This window comes from Rhinoderma darwinii, chromosome 1 (assembly GCF_050947455.1).
Source record: "Rhinoderma darwinii isolate aRhiDar2 chromosome 1, aRhiDar2.hap1, whole genome shotgun sequence".
Taxonomy (NCBI): domain Eukaryota; kingdom Metazoa; phylum Chordata; class Amphibia; order Anura; family Rhinodermatidae; genus Rhinoderma; species Rhinoderma darwinii.
In genome coordinates this window covers 275,115,993-275,138,647 of record NC_134687.1, presented here as the reverse complement: position 1 = coordinate 275,138,647, position 22,655 = coordinate 275,115,993, and the positions used below count along the sequence as shown (strand labels likewise).

Here is a 22,655-nt window from a genome sequence, read left to right as displayed (position 1 = left end):
ATATGACAGGGCTCAGGAGTAAAAGCGTACCATGTAAAATTGAGGCCTAATTTGGCGATTTACAAAGTATTGGTTCACAACTGCAGAGGCTCTGATGTGAAATAATTAAAATAAACCCCTGAGAAGTGACCCCATTATGGAAACTGCACCCCTCAAGGCATTTATTTAGGGGTGTAGTGAGCATTTTCACCCCACAGGTCTTTTCCTTAAATGAATGCGCTGTGGATGGTGCAAATTCAAAATTTATATTTTTTCCTAGATATGCCATTCAGTGGCAAATATGTCGTGCCCAGCTTATGCCACTGGAGACACACACCCCAAAAATTGCTAAAAGGGTTCTCCCGGGTGTGACGGTGCCATATATGTGGAAAGAAACTGCTGTTTGGGGACGCTGTAGGGTTCAGATGGGAGGAAATGCCATTTGGCTTTTGGAGCGTGGATTTTGCTTGGTAGTAGTTTTGTTTGGAGTCTTACTGGTGTTTCCGTTTATAATGTGGGGGCATATGTAAGCCGGGCAGAGTATATAAGGGGCATAGTCAGGTGGTATAATAATGGGGTAAAAAAAAAAACAATAAAATGATCCATAGATGTGTGTTACGCTGTGACACAATCCTTTCTGCACAGGCCGGTGTCGCACTGATATATGGCGTCCTTTCTTATCCCCCTTTTGGTCCACACTCCGCGCCTTTGCAGTTTGGGGATTTTTGCTGGGAAGTGTTGTCCTGGTTGCCTAATTTTAGGTCCTTGATAAATCGCCTCTTCAAACAGAAGAAATGTTCCCCTCGGGCACAACTGCATATTTTTTTATTTCCTGACTTATTGGAGCCATAACTAATTTTATTTTTCATAGATGTAGCGGTATGAGGGCTGGTTTGTTGCCGGACGAGCTGTAGTTATTATTGGTACCATTTTGGGGTGCATGCAACTTTTTGATCACCCTTTATCCTATTTTTTGGGATGCCAGGTAAACAAAAAAACGCAATTCTGGCACAGCTTTTTTCGTTTTTTTTATACAGCGTTCACCATGCGTTATAAATTACATGTTAACTTTATTCTGCGGGTCAGTACGATTCCGGCGATACCTAATTTATAGAACTTTTTCATGTTTTACAACTTTTTGCACAATAAAATTACTTTTGTAAAAATAATGTATTTTTTCTGTCGCCAAGTTGTGAGAACCATAACTTTTTAATTTTTTTGTCGACGGAGTTGTATGAGGGCTTGTTTTTTGCGGGACGTGCTATCGTTTTTATAGGTACCATTTTTGGATACGTGCGACTTTTTGATCACTTATTCTAATATTTGTAGGGCAAAGTGACCAAAAAACAAACTCTGGTAACGTTTTTTACGGTTTTTTTTACGCTGTTCACCGCGTGCAATAAATAATATAATATTTTGATACCTCCGGTCGTTACGGTCGTGGCGATACCAAATACATATGGTTTATTATTATTTTTCAATAATAAAGGACTTGATAAGAGTAAAAGGGGGATTGTGTTTTATTTGATTACTTGAAACTTTTACTGGTTTCAAACTTATTTTTTGCACTTCTTTTTTTTTACACTTTTTTTATACTTTTTTTACACTTTTTCTCAAGTCCCACTAGGGGACTTGAAGGTCCAACGGTCAGATTTTTTTTCGAATACATTGCACTACATTGCAGGGCCTAAATCGGCTTCCGTAATGGCAGAGCAGGAGACCATTGTGTCTCCTGTTGCCATAACAGCAGTCGCCAGTCCTGATTGCCTGTCGGGGCTGGCGATCTGCTAGTAACCGCTACGATGCAGCAATCGCTTTCAATTGCTGCATCGAAGGGGTTAATGGCAGGGATCGGAGCTAGCTCCGGTTCCTGCCGTTACAGGTGGATGTCAGCTGTACAGTACAGCTGACTTCCACCGCTGATGACGCTGGATCAGCTCCTGACCCGACGCCATCTTGCCGGCAGCTACGGAAGCCGATCAGGCTCCGCCGCCGGGCGGATCTTGACCGGCTTCGGTGCTAGGCAGACCGGAAGGCCAGTATTAGTCCTCCGGTTGCCATTGCAGCCACCGGAACCCCGGCAATTTCATTAATGGGGTTCCGATGAGCTGCAAACCCCTTAAGTGCAGCGATCGCGTTTGAGCGCTGCACTTAAGGGGTTAATGGCGGGGATCGAAGCTAATTTCGGTTACAGCCGGATGTCAGCTGTAAGATACAGCTGAGATCCGGTGATGATGGCGGCACCGGCTCAGCTTCTGAGCCGGTCCCAAACATTCAGCGTAAATGTACGGCAAGATGCGGGAAGTCAATGCTTTCCATGACGTACATTTACGGCAAATGTCGGGAAGGGGTTAATGGCCATTTTTTTCACTATTGAGTGACTGTCGCCTAAATGACTGATGCCAGGAGTCCCATTCACATGTACTGCGGTCGGGCTGGGAAATCCGGCTAGCACATGGACCGTTTTTGTGTGAATCCGGCCTTAATGTCATTTATTTAAAACGCCATCGTGGGGCCGGTGCTGCAGTGTCCTGCTCAGACTTCAGACCCTATAATGTAATCTCTCCCCAAAGTGCCAACGCGGCGCGATCTGTCTGGCCCTGCTGCAATTTACACTGCTCTCGCCTGCAATGACGGAGACCGGCTGAGGTGGTGACGGGCAGAGAGGGATGTTAGTGCACGCAGTGCATCATTGATTATAGATTCTGTTAACCGGTTCCCTGCCGGTATTCGATATACATTTTTCCAATTGTATTTCTGATCAAATATTTGCAAAGGTTAGAAGTTGCGAAGTTACATAAGTTGTTATTATTATGTTATTTATATAAAGAAAATAATTTATTAAATTCTGTCTTGGTATTTTTTTTCCGTTTAACTGTATTAAGAAAATTGAGATTCATATTGAAAATCACCCATAGGGTTGAGGAAAAAAAATCTAGATTTTATTTTTGGGCAAAATCGCCCAGCCCTAAGTGAGCCCGAACATCAATTGCTCGACTTTCCAAGAAAAGGCGATCAGAAAACAAGCGGCTCAGCGCTCACCCGAAGTGCCAGAAGTTTTTTGAAAGTTTAGTTACCTTTTTAAGTCTTTTACTGCTTGGTATATCTGACTTTTATTTTTTTTTCTTTAAGGGATTTACACCCTGGAACCAAATCTGTTCAAGTCGTCTTGAGGTAAGTAAATTCTACTACCTAGGCTTTCTTTCTGCTTTGTAGTTGTGTGTCCACAACATCTGTTTTCTTTCAGGATTTGTTACACTGACACTAGCTGTCCACAAGAGGATCAGTACCCTCCCAACGTTGCGGTAAAGGTCAATCACAACTATTGTTCAGTGCCAGTAAGTAAATGCAATCTTGCTTGATCACATGGTCTTTTATTCTCCCCTCGGTTTCACCACATTCTGTAGTATTTTGTTTAATTGAGCTTTTATTTTCTGTCCTTAGGGTTACTACCCCTCCAATAAACCTGGTGTTGAACCCAAGAGACCGTGCCGCCCAATAAATCTTACCAATCTCATGTATCTGTCTTCAGCTAGCAATAGAGTGACTGTTACCTGGGGAAACTATGGCAAGGTAAGTCTCACTAAAATTGGCGTATTGTTTGCCAGTGAGGTCGTAATTGTGTGTTAAACTTCATTCCTCACTTCTCTTCCCAAGCCTCTGTAATATAATACTGTACTCTTCTGTATTAAATCCTTTATAAATTTAAAGGCCTGGTCTCAAACGTATTAGAGCATGTTGATGTCAGAGGGGAGACTCCTATTTGTTCGGTTCATCCGACCTGTGGCCAGGCTTTGCGTTCAAAAATGCGTGATTGTGAGCAAGTGGAACAGAGAAAGTATAATGGAATTATTTGCGTCTCTTGTTTTTGACGGGAATCAATCAAGGAACAATTTGATTCCGCCTGTTTAACTTCTTAGATGCTGCGGTCAATAGCAAACGCTAGAAAGGTGTGGGGCAGCCCCCCCACATCGCGATTGCAGGGGGTGATGGTTGTCATGGCAGCCTGGGGGCCTAATGAAGATTCCCAGGTCTGACATCTTTATGGCACTATATTCATGTATTACTATACTTAGCTGTATTGAACAGTTTGAGGGTGGACGGCTTCGAAATAATATTGATATTTCAATGCATCGTGCAACTCTCGAGCAGGTTGAGTGTTACTTAACGGACTACCTCCCCTCTCCCCCCAGGCCACCGCTTGAGTACTGTAGCTGTCCGTTGGAACAGCCTATTCCCTGGGGCTTTCCTTTGGCCTAAACCGCGCTCCCTGGCACTTTTAGGCTAGCAGCGCTATTGTTTTACATTATGGCGGGTGCTACTTTGAGCTTCACTGCACATGTTGGGGGAGGGGGTGGGACCTTTACACTATCCAATAGTGCTCTAGCGTGTCCCGTCCCCCCCCCCCCCCATCCACTAATGGGGAGTCAGGCCTCTTTCCTGATTGGCTGCTATTGGTTATATGAGATCGGCCAATCGGCTAGCTTTAGTTCTTCTGACGTATTGGATGCGCGTAGTATTGGCCCTTGCATCTTTCTACTTCCCCCTACAGGTGGCCTAGCCTACAGGCATGGAGTTAATTCCCTGTGGGAACGTTCATTTCTCTAGCAGAGCTAGATTCAGGCGGTGCTATTCTCTGGCTGCGCTAGATGAAGCACCCATCGCTCCCTGGATAGGAGTACTCCTTGCTGCACAGTTTTTTTTGTTCCATCTCACGGTTTCAGTGTGAAGTTAAGTAACCCTCTCTACCGCAAAAAGAATAGGATTCAGCGCTGTTTCATTAAAAGGAATGATATTCCAACTTTATTTCAGACGAAGAGTGAAATTCACTAGGAGTAAGGGTATGTTCACACGGCCTATTTACGGACGTAATTCGGGCGTTTTTTGCCCCGAATTACGTCCGAAAATAGCGCCTCAATAGCGCTGACAAACATCTGCCCATTGAAAGCAATGGGCAGACATTTGTCTGTTCACACGAGGCGTAATTTACGCGCCGCTGTCAAATGACGGCGCGTAAATAGACGCCCGCGCCAAAGAAGTGACCTGTCACTTCTTTGGCCGTAATTGGAGCCGTTATTCATTGACTCCAATGAATAGCAGCGCCAATTATGTCCGTAATGGACGCGGCGTTCAAGCGCCTGCACATGCCGTTACGGCTGAAATTACGGGGATGTTTTCAGGCGGAAACATCCCCGTAATTTCAGCCGTTACGGACGCCCTCGTGTGAACATACCCTAAGGGTGGCTGTTTCCTGCACAGGTGTGTGCTGATTTCCTGAAGATCTGGGGAAGAGACTGGACATAGGAAAACATATGAGGAAAGCTTTACAGGTGAACTGACCGGATATAAATGCAGGGTGTTTTGTTTGCAGTATTTACATTGTGCCATGACGAAGGACAGGTGTTCTGTCTGAAACGCATAGGCTTACTGCTGAAGCATCTACCCTTACTCCTAGTGGATTTTACTCTGTCTGAAATAAAGTTGGAATATCATTTCCTTTTCATGAAACCGCGCTGGATCCTATTCTTCCGTTTTTTGCTTTGTTTGTACTGTGTGCCGCCACGTGGATCCGTGCGCATTCCAAGTCTTGATATACATATCGGTGAGCTGGAGGAATCCTCCTATATTTTCTTAACCCTCTCTACTGCCATATAAGACCCTTAAGGGGAACCCTCACACCAGACAAACTTTTTTTATGCAGTTTATGCCTGTTCCAAGTGCAATACTAAATTTCCTTTTGGTCCGTCTACGTCGTTATGCAATGCATGCCAGCTTCCTAGAAAAATGTCTGCGGCCTCTGCACCCCTGCCACCCCCAGTGTTGTTCACCCCTAGTATGATAGGGAATTTGATTGTTCCAGATCCAAACCTGTTTAGGACAGTTGATAACCTGGCAAATATTACTGTTTATTCGAAGTGGCATTTCTGCCCGCCCGCCGGACTCTTGTTCTGTCTGTCCGCATATGGGCTCCCCCTCATTGTCTTCGGCTCGTGGTTGGACCCGTGAGCGGTCCAGATCCTCTCGATTACCTTAATTATCAGCGTCCTCTTCTGTTTCATCACCCCCCCATGTTAGCAGTGTACACCGCATTCAGAATTATTATGCAAATGTTATTTTTCGCTGATTTTCCTAAATAATCGATGCAAATGACAGTCAGTATAATCAAGCCATCAACCGTTGGAGTATAATGCAAATTTTATTGCACAAATCTCCTAATAACATTTTTTTTTTTTTTTTTGCACAACCGAGATCAAAACATTTTAAAGGTTGTAAAGAGAAATAAAATGGTCATATGCTGAATTTGCAGCATCAGGAGGTCATATTTACAGAAATCAAAAGCTCTTTCAATAAAAAAAAACTTAACAGGCCAAGTTACATGTTAACATAGGACCCCTTCTTTGATATCACCTTCACAATTCTTGCATCCATTGAATTTGTGAGTATTTGGACAGTTTCTGCTTGAATATCTTTGCAGGATGTCAGAATAACCTCCCAGAGCTTCTGTTTTGATGTGAACGGCCTCCCGCCCTCATAGATATTTTGCTTGAGGATGATCCAAAGGTTCTCAATAGGGTTGAGGTCAGGGGAACATGGGGGCCACACCATGAGTTTCTCTCCTTTTTATGCCCATAGCAGCCAATGACAGAGGTATTCTTTGCAGCATGAGATGGTGCATTGTCATGCATGAAAATAATTTTGCTACGGAAGGCACGGTTCTTCTTTTTGTACCATGGAAGAAAGTGGTCAGTCATAAACTCTACGTACTTTGCAGAGGTCATTTTCACACCACCATGGACCCTAAAGGGGCCTACCAGCGCTCTCCCCATGATTCCAGCCCAAATCATGACTCCGCCACCTCCTTGCTGACATGCAGCCTTGTTGGGACATGGTGGCTATTCACCAACCATCCATCTGGACCATCCAGGGTTGCACGGCACTCATCAGTAAACCACACGGTTTGAAAATGAGTCTTCATGTATTTCTGAGCCCACTGCAACCGTTTCTGCTTGTGAGCATTGTTTAGGGGTGGCCGAATAATAGCTTTATGCACACTTGCAAACCTCTGGAGGATCCTACACCTTGAGGTTTGCGGGACTCCAGAGGCACCAGCGGCTTCAAATACCTGTTTGCTGCTTTGCAATGGCATTTTAGCAGCTGCTCTCCTAATCCTATTAATTTGTCTGGCAGAAACCTTCCTCATTATGCCTTTATCTGAACGAACCCGTCTGTGCTCTGAATCCGCCACAAATCTTTTCACAGTACGATGATCACGCTTACGTTTTCTTGAAATATCCAATGTTTTCATGGCTAGTGCAATACCTTGGACAATTTCACGCTTTTCGGCAGCAGAGATCCTTTTTTCTTTCCCATATTGCTTGAAACCTGTGGCCTGCTTAATAGTGTGGAACGTCCTTCTTAATTGGTGTGCCCAATCAAAGAAACTACTTATCACAAGTGTCTGAGATTGATTACAATGATCCAAAGAGCCCTAAGACACAATACCATCCATGAGTTTTATTGAAAAACTAATAATTAAATGTTTGACACTTAAGTCCAATGTGCATAATAATTTGGAACACGGTGTATTTTCGGTCCTGAAGTCCGGTCTGGGGCCTCCTCTCTGCCAAGAAAGGTTTTGTTGACTGTAAAATCAGAGTCTGCATCAGATAATTCAGATGGTAAGGGTTCTACCCCCTCTTCCCACATCGGTGGAGGTAATAATTAGAGCGGTTTGTGACACACTTCAGGTCACGGATTCTGCACCTACGTTTCTTCAGCTCTCACGTTCTCAGTTTTTTCCCTGCCCACTCAGAACTAGAGGGTATGGTCTTTAAAGAGGCTCTGTCACCGGTTTATTACTGCCCTATCTTCTACCTAATCGAATAGGCGCTTTATTTTAGATAAGTAATGGCTGGCTGTGTGGCACCACCATCTTCAATGTGTGGCGCCATCTGCAAGGGGGGGCCGGCTGTGTGGCGCAAATTTATTTTCTTTATTCGTGTTATAAAAAATTCTATTCTATTTGAAAAAAATATATAAAACAAAAAGAGAAAAAAACTTACCTCCTTGATAGGTAGAAAAAGCAAATATGTCGAGGGGAAAGAAGTTTTTGGTGGCGGGACGACAGTCTGAATCTTTGCCCCAGGTGCAGGAGAACCTAGTTACGCCTCTGAACCTCGAGGCCATCAAGCAATCGACCGTTCCCCTGCTTAATCTCCCAAGTTTGGAAACAGGAGATCTGCGCCGTGAATGCGCTTGTGGCGCCATGGTTCGACTTTATTCTCGTGGCTCAAGGCAAAAGGGATTGTGGTCATTCTGGTAGCCCTGGATGGGCTGCGTTGCTATTGTAACACGGACCTAGTGTCCCTGTTGGCTGACAACTTGTGGCCCATACCTCGGTCCCGACCTTTTCTCTCAGGGACCTCTCTTCCACCAGAATTTAAGGTCGCTGAGTTTAACGGCGTGGCTGTTCAGAGGGCTTGTGGTTTTTCGCAGAAACCGCACCAAATAATGGCTGAAGTTGCCTCCCATTGATTTCAATGGGAGGTCGGAGTCTTTTTTTTTTTTTTTTTTTTTTTTTTTTTTTTTTTTTCTTTATTTCTTTATTTCTTTTTTGTTCTCCGGCGAGCGGAAAAAAGTCATGCCATTTCTTCAGGCGTTTCAGTCTCTGACATCCCATGATCATCAATGGGAGAGAGTGTTTTTTGCCTTCGGCGCTCAATGGCTGCGACCGAAGAAACGCCATGAAAAAAATGCGGCAGAGAGTGCAGGCAGGTTAAAATCTGGCTCAAAATTTTGAGGCAGATTATTCTGCCTGCAAAAAAAACTGTGAACTTAGTGTCAACTTAACGTGCATTCTTGGCGGTTTCCGTAACTCCCAAATTGGGAGCCGTTCACATGCGCAGCCACTTCTCCATTGATTTTCCGCCTAGTTGCAGCGGCTGCCTCACTGGATATGACATAAAATGTCTTAGATAGGAATACTCCTAACTGTTTTGTCAGCGTGTTCAAAAAATAGTTTACGGTTGATTGCTTAAAATTATTCAAAAGTCACAACCGATTACTTCACTTCCTGTTGTCACATTTGCAAGTGGTCCCAGCAACAAAAGAGAATTTTTTAAGACGCTTGACTTTCTATCTTGTACTTCGCTTCCAATTTACTAAAATATGGACAATTTTAGGCTACATTCACACGTCACAAAAAAAAATGGCCATTAAAAACTGATCAACTGTCAGGTTTTTCATGGCCATTTTGTTTCAGTGGGTTCCAAAATGTTCATCCATTTCCGATCAGTCTGTCCGTTTTTCATGATGGATTTCATTTAACAGGGTTTTTTTTTGTCCAAACCCCCTGAAAACACCACAGTGCCCACATGTAAAGTGCCACACACAGTGGCTATGTAGATGGCGCCAGTGTCCACTCTTGATGCCAATGTGCCCTTGAAGGTATTGCCACACACCCATGTAAATAACGCCGCCTCTGTAGATAGCGCTACAACCCCCCCCCCCCCCCATCCCTACTGTAGGTAGCAATTTTGGGGCTCCCTCGAGCGGAATCCCCTGTATATGGACAGTGACGTCAGGGGCTCCTCCAGCAGCGGAAGCCCCGGTCAGAGTGTCGGCAACGCTCTGGCTGGGGATTCCGCTCCTAGAGAGAGCCCCAATGGCGCTATCTCTAGACGGTGGTGGGGTGTCGCTATATAGGGGGGGTGGCGTTATCTACAGGGGATGTGTGTGGGCTTTCCCAAGACAGGAGGCCCTGGCCAGAGAGTTTGCGATGCTATGGCCAACGACTACATAGTCAGTGAGTCACGAGTTTCCCTGCACTCAGAGCTACTTTAAAGTATCGCTGTGCCCTGGGAGTCCTCTTGGCCACGATCAGATTGGCAGTCACAAGGATTGATACCTGAAAAACGGCTGTTGAAAATTGATCCATTGATTTCTATGGGGGCTGTCCGGCTGTGATGACAGCCAAAAATAGGACCTGTCCTATTTTTTTGACGGTCTGTGTTCACGGGCCGTTAAAAAAAATAAAAAAAAAATAAAAATAGCCATGTGAATACACCCATGGTAGTCCATTGTGCTAAAAACGGCCGTCACACTGCCTTTTTCACTGTTGTGTGAATGAAGTCTTATGTTTTGGTCGGAAGTCCTCTTTAAAGAGGCTCTGTGACCACATTATAAGTGCCCTAACTCCTACATAATGTGTTTGGCGCTGTAATGTAGATAACGGCAGTGGCTTTTATTTAGAAAAACGATAAATTTTGACCAAGTTATGACCTAATTTTAGATTTATGCTAATGACTTTCTTAATGGACAACTGGGTGTGTTTTTTTTTTACCTTTTGACCAAGTGGGAGTTGTGGAGAGAAGTGTATGACGCTGACCAATCAGCGTCATACACTTGTATTCAGCACATCGTGATCTTGCGAGATCACGATGTGCTGTCAATCACACTTGAACTTTACTGAAGTGTCTTGAGAGTGAATAGACATCGCCTCCAGCCAGGACGCGATGTCTATTAACACTCCCGACACTTTGGTAACGTTTGTGTGGGACTTAAAGGGGTTGTTCGAGATTTATTTTTTTAGTACATTTAAAACCACATTGCACATGTTAAAAATTGCATAATATACTTACCCATGCAATCTTGCTTCTGTTCTCCGCTCTGGCTGCTTTTTCCTTCTTGTCACATGAGCTCTGACGTCACCTATTCAGCCTCCTCCACTGTCGTGTCGAATCCCGATCACATAGTCTCGTACGAGAGAGACCTCGGATGGTATACCACACGTCACTTGTCGCGTGGTGTATATCGGCTTCTTCTGCTTCACATCCCGTAATGCGCATGCGCTGTCACTGCGTGTTACAACAGAACAAGCCGATATACACCACGTGACGTATCGTATACCCGGCAAGAATTCAAGATCAACAAAGCGGCAGAGCCAGAGCAGAGAGAGAAGTCAACAGTCAAGTTCCCGATGGCAGGATCTGGAAACGGGGCCACTTTGGAAAACGTAAGTATATTACAAATGTATTTATATTTATAAATGACATGCATTAAAGGGGTTATTGAAAATATGATGTTCTCTCAGACAACCTCTTTAATGACCGAAAGCTTTATCTCTGTGCTGTGTGAGTGACACACAAACGTTACCGAAGTGTCTGGAGTGTGAATAGACATCGCGTCTTGGCTGGAGGTGATGTCGATTCACTCTCAAGACACTTCAGTAACGTTAATGTGTGTGTAAGTGACAGCACATCGTGATCTAGCAAGATCAGTATGTGCGGAGTACATGAATGGAGAGAAGTGTATGACCCTGATTGGTCAGCGTCCTACACTTCTGTGTGCAACGCCCACTTGGTCAAATTCTAAAAACACGCCCAGTTGTCCATTAAGAAATTCATTCGCATAAATCTAAAATAAGTCATAACTTGGTCAAAATTGATCGTTTTTCAAAATAAAAAACACTGCTGTTATCTTATAATCTGGTGAGAGAGCCTCTTTAACAGTTGTAGTTATTTTAAAAAGCAACTGCACTTTCATAAAATTTGATATGTCTGAGACATGTCGTGTATTTTGATCTGTGTGGGGTCTGGGTGCGAGATCCAACCCCCCCTTCCCCCCAATCGGTCAAACGAAGGGGTGACCACTCTGCACCTTCGTCCTGATCAACTCTCCTCCTTAGGTTGAAGATCGGCTGAAAGACTTTCTATGTGAGCCTGTTTTCAGCATAATGAGAAGAGCTGATCACAGCTGAAGGTGCTAGTCTGCGTGCTTCTGCCCCCTTCGTTTCACCAGTCAGTGGAGTCTCCGCGCCCAGTTTTGGTTACACTCTGAACATGTGAGGCTTTGTCATTCAGAATTATCTGTTGGTCTTTGTATTCATACATTAAAGGTTTTGGGGTAATGTGTTGTGTGCATTTATTACATACTATCCTACATTTTATTGTTTTGTAAAATCATAATTAAAGCCTTGTTTTCAATAACCTACCTTTTACATATTTTGCTTTCTGAACAGAGTTATTCTGTGGGCTTGTATTTGGTAAGACAGAGAACCTCATCTGAACTTTTACAACGTTTAAAAACTATTGGTGTGAAACATCCAGAATTGTGCAAAAATCTTGGTAAGATTATTTAGTTTGCTTTTGTTAGTTATCCTGTCTTCTTTTTTATATATATATATATATATATATATATCACTATTTGTCAAATGAGAAAAGATGGATCATAAATAGTGGGTTGTTCTGTACACCAGGCTCAGACTGGCCTTCTAATCCAGATAGGCTGGAACAGGCCAAGTGTGAGTGGGCCCATCTGAACAGCACATTCACATTTGGGCTGCTAATGTCATTACATTTGTGTAGCCTCGGTATTGTAATCTCCAGTGGCAGGAATGCTGCATAAAATACACATCAGTAGCTCAACCAATCTGAAGAGGAGAGCAGGGCCTGCCTTTTTATAGGAGCCCGTCCGACAGTCGTCCGTCCGTCCCCCGTCCCCCCCTTTCTGATCGCCCGGCCATAGGCAAGTAAATCCCCTGCCCATAAGTTCTGAACTGTACCTCCCTTTCTTCTCTTATACACTTTCCCTGTGAGAGCAGCTCCTGTACAGCTTCCTCCAGATGTACAGTCCTGGCTAAAAGTTTTGTTTTTCACAAAGTTTGCTGCTTCAGTGTTTTTAGATCTTTTAGTCATATGTGTTTATGGTATACTGAAGTACAATTCTAAGCATTTCGTACCTTTTTTTTTTTTTTACTTTTATTTGCATAAACTCTATGTATTTGTCAAGACTCAATATTTACAGTGTTGACCCTTCTTTTTCAAGACTTCTGCAACTTGCCCTGGCATGCTGGATATCTGCTTTTGAGCCAAATCCTGACTGATGCCAACCCATTCTTGCCTAATCAGTGCTTGGAAAAGTTTTTTTTTTTTTGTTCACTCGCTTTTTGAGGATTGACCACAGGTTCTCAATGGGTTTGAGACCTGGAGAGTTTCCTGGCCATGGACCCAAAATTTCAATGTATTGGAAGGCGGTTTCCTAGTGAAAATCTGCACCAAAAAAACTGAACTGGGCCTAATATATACTATATTTAGTATCTTTTCCATATTTGTACACCATATATGGCAGCATACGCAACATATCAACGGAAGTTCTTACCACATAGTAACGTCAGATTTGAGGATGGAGCCGCTTCCTGTAGTCTAAAATATGCTGTGTTCTTAAGGGGTTAATATATACAGTAATATTTATCTGTATAGTATAGCGGCAGTATATGTACAGAATATAACGGCATTGTATATATTTACAGTATAACTGCATTATTTATGTATACAATATATGGAGGAGTTATTTGTGTACGGTGTATGGACAAACCATGCCATTGCTTGGTAAAATCAAGACCCTTCTAAGTTATTCCTCTAAGTCTATCATTAAGGTCCAGTCAAGAAAGAAAACAGCCACCCACTGCTCCACACAACTACCCCCCCCCCCCCTTATTTATTTTCTATAACACTAGTTTTAGCATTTTATTTTGCGGTGTATGTCAATTGTCCAGCAATGTGTTGTTTTTTTTTTCTTAATCGGAAATGCCTGATAATCAGGCACCTGTTTTGACTCCTGAATTATAGATGAAAGACTTTTTTTTCTGTAATTTCTTCTTTTTAACTGAACTTTTTCTCATCTCAATCCATGCAGTAAGGGAAAAACTGCGTCTAGACCCAGACAGTGAGATTGCTACCACTGGTGTCAGAGTATCACTTATTTGTCCGGTAAGACAGCAGATATTAAAAGTGGGAGTAGTAACGGATATGTATTTTAATTTGTTTCTACATATTTGCATGTGGATATCTTTTTAAAGAGAGCCTGTCCTCAGCAGTTGAGGCTATGAATCTATTTAGCCTTTTTTAACTTATGGGCCCAGTAATAGTAAAGTGGGTTCTATAAGATTAGAAAGGCTATTTTCCAGGAACCGTGCTACTCAAGACCATGGCTGTTACGGTCATTGCAGCTCACTTGAATATGGCTTAGTTTCAATACCAGACACCGACAATGGGCATGAATATTGCGGCTTCAAAAAAACTAAATTCGGTTAAACCAAACCCACCCTTTAAGTGTTCCAGTGGGCATCAATGAAAAACGGGGGGTTTTCATCTTTGACAGTCATAGCATATTCACAGTATATGTCATAAATTTCCAGTACGTGCGGGTGCAGGTTGACTAGATGGTCGGAAGTGGCATGGAGGCGATCAGCCTGTGGCACTGCTGAGGTGTTAGGGAAGCCCAGGTTGCTTTGATAGCGGCCTTCAGCTCGTCTGCATTGTTGGGTCTGGTGTCTCTTCTTCCTCTTGACAATACCCTATAGATTCTCTATGGGGTTTAGGTCAGGCGAGTTTTCTGGCCAATCAAGCGCAGTGACACTGTGGTTATTAAACCAGGTATTGGCACCTGCCCACGCTGCCAAAAGTAGCAAGTCCTGCTGGAAAATGAAATCCGCATCTCCATAAATCTTGTCAGCAGAGGGATGCATGAAGTGCTCTAAAATGTCCTGGTAAGACGGCTGCGCTGACTCTGGACTTGATATAACACAGTGGACCAACACCAGCAGATGACATGGTTCCCCAAACCATCATTGACTGTGGAAACTTCACACTGGACCACAAGCAACTTGGATTGATTCCTCTCCACTCTTCCTCCAAACTCTGGGACCTTGATTTCCAAATGAAATGCAAAATTTACTTTTATCTGAAAAACACGACTTTGGACCACTGAGCAACAGTGGGACTTGGAACCTGCCCCCACTGCCAAAAGTACCAATACCTGGTTTAATAACCACAGTATCACTGTGCTTGATTGGCCAGCAAACTTGCCTTCCCTAAACCCCATAGAGAATCGCCTCCATGCCCCGCCGTATTGATGCAGTAATTCATGAAAAAGGAGCCCCGACCAAGTATTGAGGGCATATACTGTACATACTTTTCAATAGGCCAACATTTCGGTATTAAAAATAATTTTAATTTGGGTTTATAATCTAATTTCCTGGGTTTTCATTAATTGTTAGCCATAATCAACATTAAAAGAAAAAAAAAAAATGCTGGATATAGATCACTCTGTGTAATGAATCTTTATAATGAGTTTCACTTTTTGAATTGAATTACTGAAATTAACTCTGATATATTAATTCATTGAGGTGTGTGTTTTCTATTTGTTCAGCTCCTGCTCTATAACATAATTTCAGCATACCAGACTTCATATTCAGCGCGACCGGTTTCCTTTGGTACGCATTGTAGATAACATTTGAATTTCTCTTCTGCAGCTTGTAAAGATGCGCCTAACTGTACCATGTCGAGCAGAGACCTGTGCTCACCTGCAATGCTTTGATGCTGTCTTCTATTTACAAATGAATGAAAAGAAACCAACATGGACTTGCCCTGTGTGTGACAAACCAGCTCAATATGATCAGCTTATAATTGATGGGTGAGATGTCCTTTAATCCTACCAAGAAAATGTAAAATAGGCTGTGCTAGAAAAGCAAGGATGTGTTCCTGGAGGGCAAGCAAACGGCACTGACCCTAGAGTAGCGGCCCATTTTTAACCTGTTCACTTCTATAAAGATGGTAGAGGTGACTGGGCTTTAAATTGTGAAAATACGACATCTGGTTGTGCTTTCATGTTGGGATCGCATATGCAAACTTTTGGTTCCTGATCCTGTGGTTGCTGTGATATAAAAAAACATCATAGCAATCACTGTATTTTGTTTTGTTTTGGAAGCGGTGTCATTGGACCCTGCCAGTTAAAGGTCATTTTGGGTACAATAAATGATTACAGTACAGTTCTATTCAGAGACTCACAGGTGACGTCTTCTCTAGAGTCGTTTACTTTCCCTGTTCTACTCCATCCGACCCAGATCGATATAACTACTTATTCCAACCACGACTCGTTGCTGCAGAATTTAAGACATTTTGGTTCCTCGCTTTTCCAGCATCTTCACCACCTACATCCTACCCCCTAAATAAACTCCTCCTCCACAGTTCCTCATGCTCATTTTGGTGCTCCCTCCGTAACGGTGCCTTTTAATAATCTTACTACTAGGGGGTACTACATGGCCCAGAGGGAAAGGGGCCACAGATGCCAGCAAGCTGATCTTTTTACACCTCCGACAGGGGCCCCTGTAGGGGCACTGGGCAATTTCATAGTTTGCCCTCCCGAACACCGCCTCTGTAGAACTTTTCTACCGGTCATTGAAAAAAATCATCCATCTGGGAATTAGAAATGACACAAACATTTTTCCCTCTGGCGGATGACTTTTCAGTTCAAAGGTAGCAGAGTTACATGAAGGGGAATTATTTTTCATTGACCCTAGTTTCTATTGCTGCACAAAGGAGAAGACAAGACTGCTCTAAGTGAGGATAAGTTTGTTTTTTGTTTTTTTTTTTCGTTTTCATTGTAACTTTTTGTTTTTGCTAGGCTTTGCTGGACCGTTTCGACTATGTCGTTGATCTACACTTTAGTTGTTTTTTTTAAAATTCGTGAATGAGGGTTGTGTTGAAGTTTTTATTTCAAATGTTTTGTTGTTTTTTTTGTTTTTTTTCTAATACTCCGTTGTCTGACCGTGTACATTACTTGGCAGTCGCAGCCTAGCATTGCCAGGGTGGATAGGGCCATGGTATTTGCCCCTTTCTAGCCTAATAATACCAGTCTACTGCTGCCCCCAGTACCTGACAATCACTTCAGATGGTCGGGTACTGGATCGTTCCCGGCTCTTGCTGGTACCCTTGGTGGCGGTGGATACCAGGGTAGTAATAAGGGGTTAGGGCTAGCCTTTTTACTGGCTAACACTAAGCCCCACCTTAGTAATGGACGCTGTCAATCCGACAAAGGCCATTACTAAGGCGGTAATGAAGTATTAAAAAAAAAAACATAAGCAAGAAATGTTTTATTGAAATAAAAACTCCCCAACACAACCCTTTCCCCATTTTATTTGAAAAAAAATAATCAAAGTAATCCAAGTGGTTCAGCGGAACCTGCAAAACAAAAATTCTGGAGCATCTTGGAGGTCCCGTGCTCCAGAAAAACCTAATGCAGGAACTCCTAAAGTTACAGAAGAGACCCTGTATTCGCAATGTGACCGTGGTTACTAGTGGTAACATTGAAGTGTTTAGGAGGCGGCAATTCAAATTAATTGACAGGCGGTTTTTCATTCACAACTAGAACAGCTCCAGCTTTGGAGATGGGGTCGGCTCCCGCCCCTACTCTCCTATAACCGGTGTGTGCCATATATCATCTGTGTATGTGTCGTGCAGAGACACATACACAGATGCTAATAAAGATGATTGCCCCCACAAAAAGAAAATAAATAGTAATAAAGTTACTTTAGGGAACACATTAAAATAATAAAAAATAGGCCCATAACTTAAAACCTCAAATAAAAAAAAATTGTTAACACATTTCACTTAAGGCCTAATTCACACGACAGAGTTTTTTTTTTTGTCCGTGTGCTATGTGCAATTTTGTGGACCGCGCACAGAACTATTCATTTCTATGGCCCAATGCACATGACCATGATCACAGATCCGGGTGGGAGCCGTGAGTCAGTCTCAAAAACTCAGGACATGTTGTTTTACTGTCCGTATTTGCTGATCGTGTGACCTACTCAGGGGGTTCCAACCTCCCTTCTGTGGATCCGTGAATATTAATGACACATGGATGCACTACGGAAGGTTTTTTTTTGCGGACAAATCGTCTGTATTTGTGGTCAACGGATCAGTGGTTTTTTTTTGCGGGCTGCAAAATCGCCATGGTAGTGTGCATTCGGCCTGAGCAGTCAGAGCCCTTTAGACGTTTTTATACTGCAAGGGTCTATGGGGATTGGAGACTATACTGCAAGGGGGTGGTCTGAGCGTCTGGCTCTATTGTGGGAAGTTATTCCCCCACCCCCGAATAGACCCCTCAGCATTGTCAGAAGTTTTGACCCCCCCCCCCTCCCTCCCTTGCAGCATAAGAACTACTGAAGGCTCTATGGGGGATTATACTGTAAGGGGGAGGGGCATCTGACTGTCTGCAGAGGGCTCTATGGGGAAGAATTATACTGCAAGCGGTGGTCTGACTCTTACTGCTGAGGTTTCTGAAGGGGTGGAGTTAGACCCCCCCCCCTCATAGAGCCCTGTGCAGTCAGATGCTCAGACGACCCGGCCCCCTTGCAGTATAAGAACTACTGAAGGCTCTTTAGGGAAAATCATACTGCAAGGGGGAGATTATACTACAAGGGGGGGGGGGGGTCTGAGCAGGCCCGGCTCCAGGTTTGTGTGGTCCTTTGGGAGGTAGACTTAGTGGGCCCCTTTGTGGGGTAACTCCCGGCGGCAGAAAACGTGAGTTTGTGCCCCCCTGTAGATAATTACATAAGCTCTAAGGTGACCCTGATAGCTGGCAGGCAATAGACATTCAAGAAAGGACTATATGTGCAAGGCGCACACGAACCCGGCTTTCCCAGCTGTCATTGAGTGTATGAAAAGATATAGTCCTTTCTTGAACCCCTGTAGATAATGCCACAGTGCCCCCCTCTAGGTGTGGAATCCCTAGGCAGAGCTTTTTCTTGCCTGGGTTGTCCTCTCCTGGAGGAGTCCCTGATGCCACTGGCCACGCTCTGACAAGGGATTCCTCTCCTGGAGGAGCCATGCTGAAAGCATAAAGCACCCGGCAGCTGAGTGGGGACCTGTGCACTTTGCCTGGTGCTGACGCCGGCCCTTGGTCTGAGCATCTGACTGACTACTGAGGGCTCTATGGGGAAGACGTATGCTGCAAGGGGGGGTCTGGCTGAGGGCTGTGAAGGGGGGACTTAGCCCTGGAAAGTCTGACAACCCCCCCCCCCCCCCCCAACTTGTAGTATGATAACTACTGAGGGCTCTATGGGGGGATAATCGCCGCACGTCTTCTAGATATGGGGACCGGCGGGGGGGGGGGCGGGCACATGCCCCACCCGTCCCTAGATGCGTGGAAGCTAAAAGGTCTGTGTTCATAGCAAATATCTGTCCATAGTCCTTAATCTGATAACAGACATACTATAGCGGTCAGGCGAGACGGCGATCAATATAAACTCCTCCATAAACTTTGGCATTCAGCTTGGCCCTGAGATTTTTATTTAAATGGAGAGAACTACTCACCCTTTATCCTAGGGAATCAAAATAATTAAAGGGGTTGAGTTGTCCACTACTGGACAACTGTTGACCTATCCACCGGATAGGTAATCAGTATATTATTGCTGCGGGTCCAACACCCAGACCCCGCATTGTTTTTTTTTTTAATCCGTTCAAGTTTATTAAACAAATAACCACATCATTACAGGTCATTATGCAATCAACCAAATTAACACATCAGTACTTTACAGACCCAAGAATGTATTACCCTCATAACAATGCTCCCTACCCCCAACTACTCCCCAACCCCCAGCCGTCCTTTTCGCTACGTTTCCATGCCCTATCCCCCACACTTCCATATTTCCAATCCCCTCCTCTCTGCAACTCCCTATGAACTCCCCTCTATCCGTACTTCAAAACCCTAGTGTGGAGCCCCTCCTCCCCCGTCAGACCTCTACAGTGCCCCATGTGTCAGTGTAGTCCCCTTGACCCTCTTGCCAGCTTAACCTAAAACAGTCGCGCAGAGTGTCAGGAGTTCCGAGGAAGCACACCCAGAGTGATCTATCCACCTAGCCCATTGCTTTTCAAATTTATTCTTGGACCCCCTCTTGGAGTATATCCTGTACTCCATCAGGACCTGATGGTTAATTGCACCTATAATTTCCTGTTTCGAGGGTGGTTCCGCATCCAACCAGTGTTTGGCAATACCCTTCCTAATCTGATATAGTATTTTCGCAATTGCCAAGCAGTGTAGCCTATCCCCTTCCAAATCTCCAACATACCCTAGCAACATTACCATGGGATCCAACGGAATCTGTACCTGGAACACTCGCCCCAGTAACTCCGACATTTCTGCCCATATAGTCCCCAAGATCCCACAGGACCAGAACATGTGAAAGATGTCCGCTTTTTTGTCTGGGCACCGAGGGCATCTGGCATCCGCCCTTAATCCCATGCTTTTCAGAACCCAGTACATGATGACGCTGAGACAGCGTTCATCGGGAATAGGGCCCACATCTCTTTCCCACTTAGCCTTGACTGGGGCCATAAGATCACCCAGATGTTCTGGCAGTAGCCTGCGATAGGCCAACGAATTCAACCCACGTGATGTAACCGCTTTTGCGACATGTTCCAACACTCCCGTTGCATGAATCGTCAAGTCTACCCTTGCAGCTTGCATCTGTACCGCATGCCGAATCTGCAGATACTGATAAAACATGTGGGAGTCAAGCTGAAACCCCTCCCTTAGTTGCTGAAAAGATTTGAATGTGTCCCCCTCGTACAACTGGCTCAATCTAATAATGCCTCATTGTTCCCATCCCTGCATCCCTTCCAATGTGTACAATTCCCACAGATAGGGGTTCCGCCAAAGTGGGGTATATTTATTGCATTCCTCTATCTCCAACAATTGCTTGCATTGCCACCATATCTTATGCATTAGAAGCAGGGTGGGTCGATTACTCGCCAGCCTCTTATAACTCTGTGCTTCCAGTCCTGCCAGCGGATTTTCCCCACCCCCCAGAAATGCTAAAATACGTGCACATGACCCCCAGGTTTCCTCCCGCTCCCACCCCCAGAAGTGCTGACACTGAGCAGCCAAGTAATACACCCATGCATTGGGTAGAGCCAGACCCCCCTCCTCCTTAGGCAGATGCAGCTTCTCTAGTTTAATCCTGGGCACCTCCCTTTTCCACACTAGGTCTCTAAAAAGGTTATGCAGCCTTCTGAACCAATATTTGTGTATCCACACCAGGGAGTTATGTATGAGGTACAACACCTGAGGCATTAGGATAATGTTAATCAAATTTGTCCTACCCAGAGCAGATAGCGGGAGCTTATTCCAAGCCTCCACTTTGGCCTTTAGCTTTGCCAGCATTGGAACCACATTCAGAGACATATAGTACTGCACTTTCGCCGTCACCTGAACCCCGAGATACTTAAACTGCGCGACCACCGGTATTACCACTTCTCCCTCCCTAGGCTGGACAGCTCCCGGATCCAAGAAAATAAGAGCAGATTTCGACCAGTTAATGAGTAATCCAGAGTATTTCCCAAAGCGTTTGATCAGGGCCATAACTATCAGCAGGGTGCGCTCAGTATCCGCCAAGAACAACAGCATATCGTCCGCATACAGTGCGATTCGCTCCTCCATATTTTAACCCCTGTATGTCCGCATGTTGTCGGACCACACATGCCAGTAGTTCTACCGCCAGCGCAAATAACAGTGGGGACAAGGGACAGCCCTGGCGAGTACCCCGCGCCAGTGCAAACCGATCAGAGAAGGCCCCATTCACCCGTATTTTCGCCATTGGGGCTACGGCTAACAGCCTTACCCATTTGATAAAGTTAGGTCCAAATCCCATTTTATCCAATACTGACCATAAGTAATCCCACTCCACGCAATCGAACGCTTTGGCCGCATCTAATGAAAGAATGGCTCTCCTCCCCCCCCCTTGGATTATCCGGAAGCACCTGCAGATTCAAGAACAGCCGTCTTAGATTCACTGCTGTCGACTTAGATGGCATAAAGCCGGCATGGGCTCCATGTACCACCCCGGCCACTACTCTAGAAAGTCTAAGCGCCAATACCTTCGCTATGATTTTAATATCTGCGGTCAGCAGGGACACTGGTCTATCTGATTCTGGCAGCTGAATATCCTTCCCCCTCCTTAGGCAGAACCACAATAGTAGCTTCGTACATTGAATCCGGGGGCCGCCCCCTCTCAAAACTGTCCAGCAAAGTACTTAGTAACTGAGGCGCTAGCTCCTCCCCATATTCCTTAAAGACCTCCACCGGGATGCCGTCCGGCCCCGGAGCCTTTTCATTAGCCAGTGCTCCTATGGCCGCCTGTATCTCCTCCAGAGAGATGGGTTCCTCCAGAGTCGTTCTCTTCCCCCCCCCCCTCCCAACCTGAGAAGACAAATCTCCCCTAGATACCCCTCCAACTGTTGAGTTGTGTGCTCTGCTCTTGAGGCATACAAATCCGAGTAAAATCGCTTGAAGACTGCCAGTATCCGTCCCATGTCTGTTTCCGATCTGCCCCCCTCCCCCTTATAGTATGGATATAATTGTTCTCCCTCTGGGCCTGTGCCATGCTGGCTAGCAACCGTCCCGTAGTTACCCCCTCCTCATAATATTGGCGACTCAAACATCCTTTTGTTGTCTGCCCTTTCCAACTGGTGTTGCTTTAATAACCTCTGCGCCTCCACCCAATGCCTCAAAGTATCCGGTGTATTATCCGCAACATGTAGCTGCTCTGTCTCCTCAACCCTTTCCAATAAGGCGTCTCCCAACTGTCTAGACCTGGTTTTTACTGCTGCAATGTGCTGAATGAACACCCCTCGCAACCATGCCTTCATTGCGTCCCATAATATCTCCTGTGGCACTGTGCCCGAGTTGAATTGAAAATATTCTTGTATGAAGTCTAGAATCTTTTTATTATCTAACAACTTTAGCTTCCAGCACCCCTGACCCTGTCCTGTCCTCCCCTCCATCACTACCTTCATTTGACAAAGGGGAATGGTCCGGTAAAGCTCTCGGTAGGT

General features: G+C 44.7%; 1 protein-coding gene across 2 annotated transcripts in view; it reads left to right on the top strand.

The window, feature by feature from the left end:
* PIAS4 (protein inhibitor of activated STAT 4) overlaps positions 1 to 22,655 on the top strand; it is a 124,547-nt gene that overhangs the window by 97,385 nt on the left and 4,507 nt on the right. For both annotated transcript variants that reach the window (XM_075864211.1, XM_075864204.1), the window contains exons 4-9: positions 3,112 to 3,153; positions 3,227 to 3,317; positions 3,424 to 3,552; positions 11,999 to 12,104; positions 13,675 to 13,748; positions 15,293 to 15,453. In XM_075864211.1, coding sequence (XP_075720326.1) covers positions 3,112 to 3,153; positions 3,227 to 3,317; positions 3,424 to 3,552; positions 11,999 to 12,104; positions 13,675 to 13,748; positions 15,293 to 15,453 — 603 coding nt within the window. The remainder of the gene's footprint in view (positions 1 to 3,111; positions 3,154 to 3,226; positions 3,318 to 3,423; positions 3,553 to 11,998; positions 12,105 to 13,674; positions 13,749 to 15,292; positions 15,454 to 22,655) is intronic.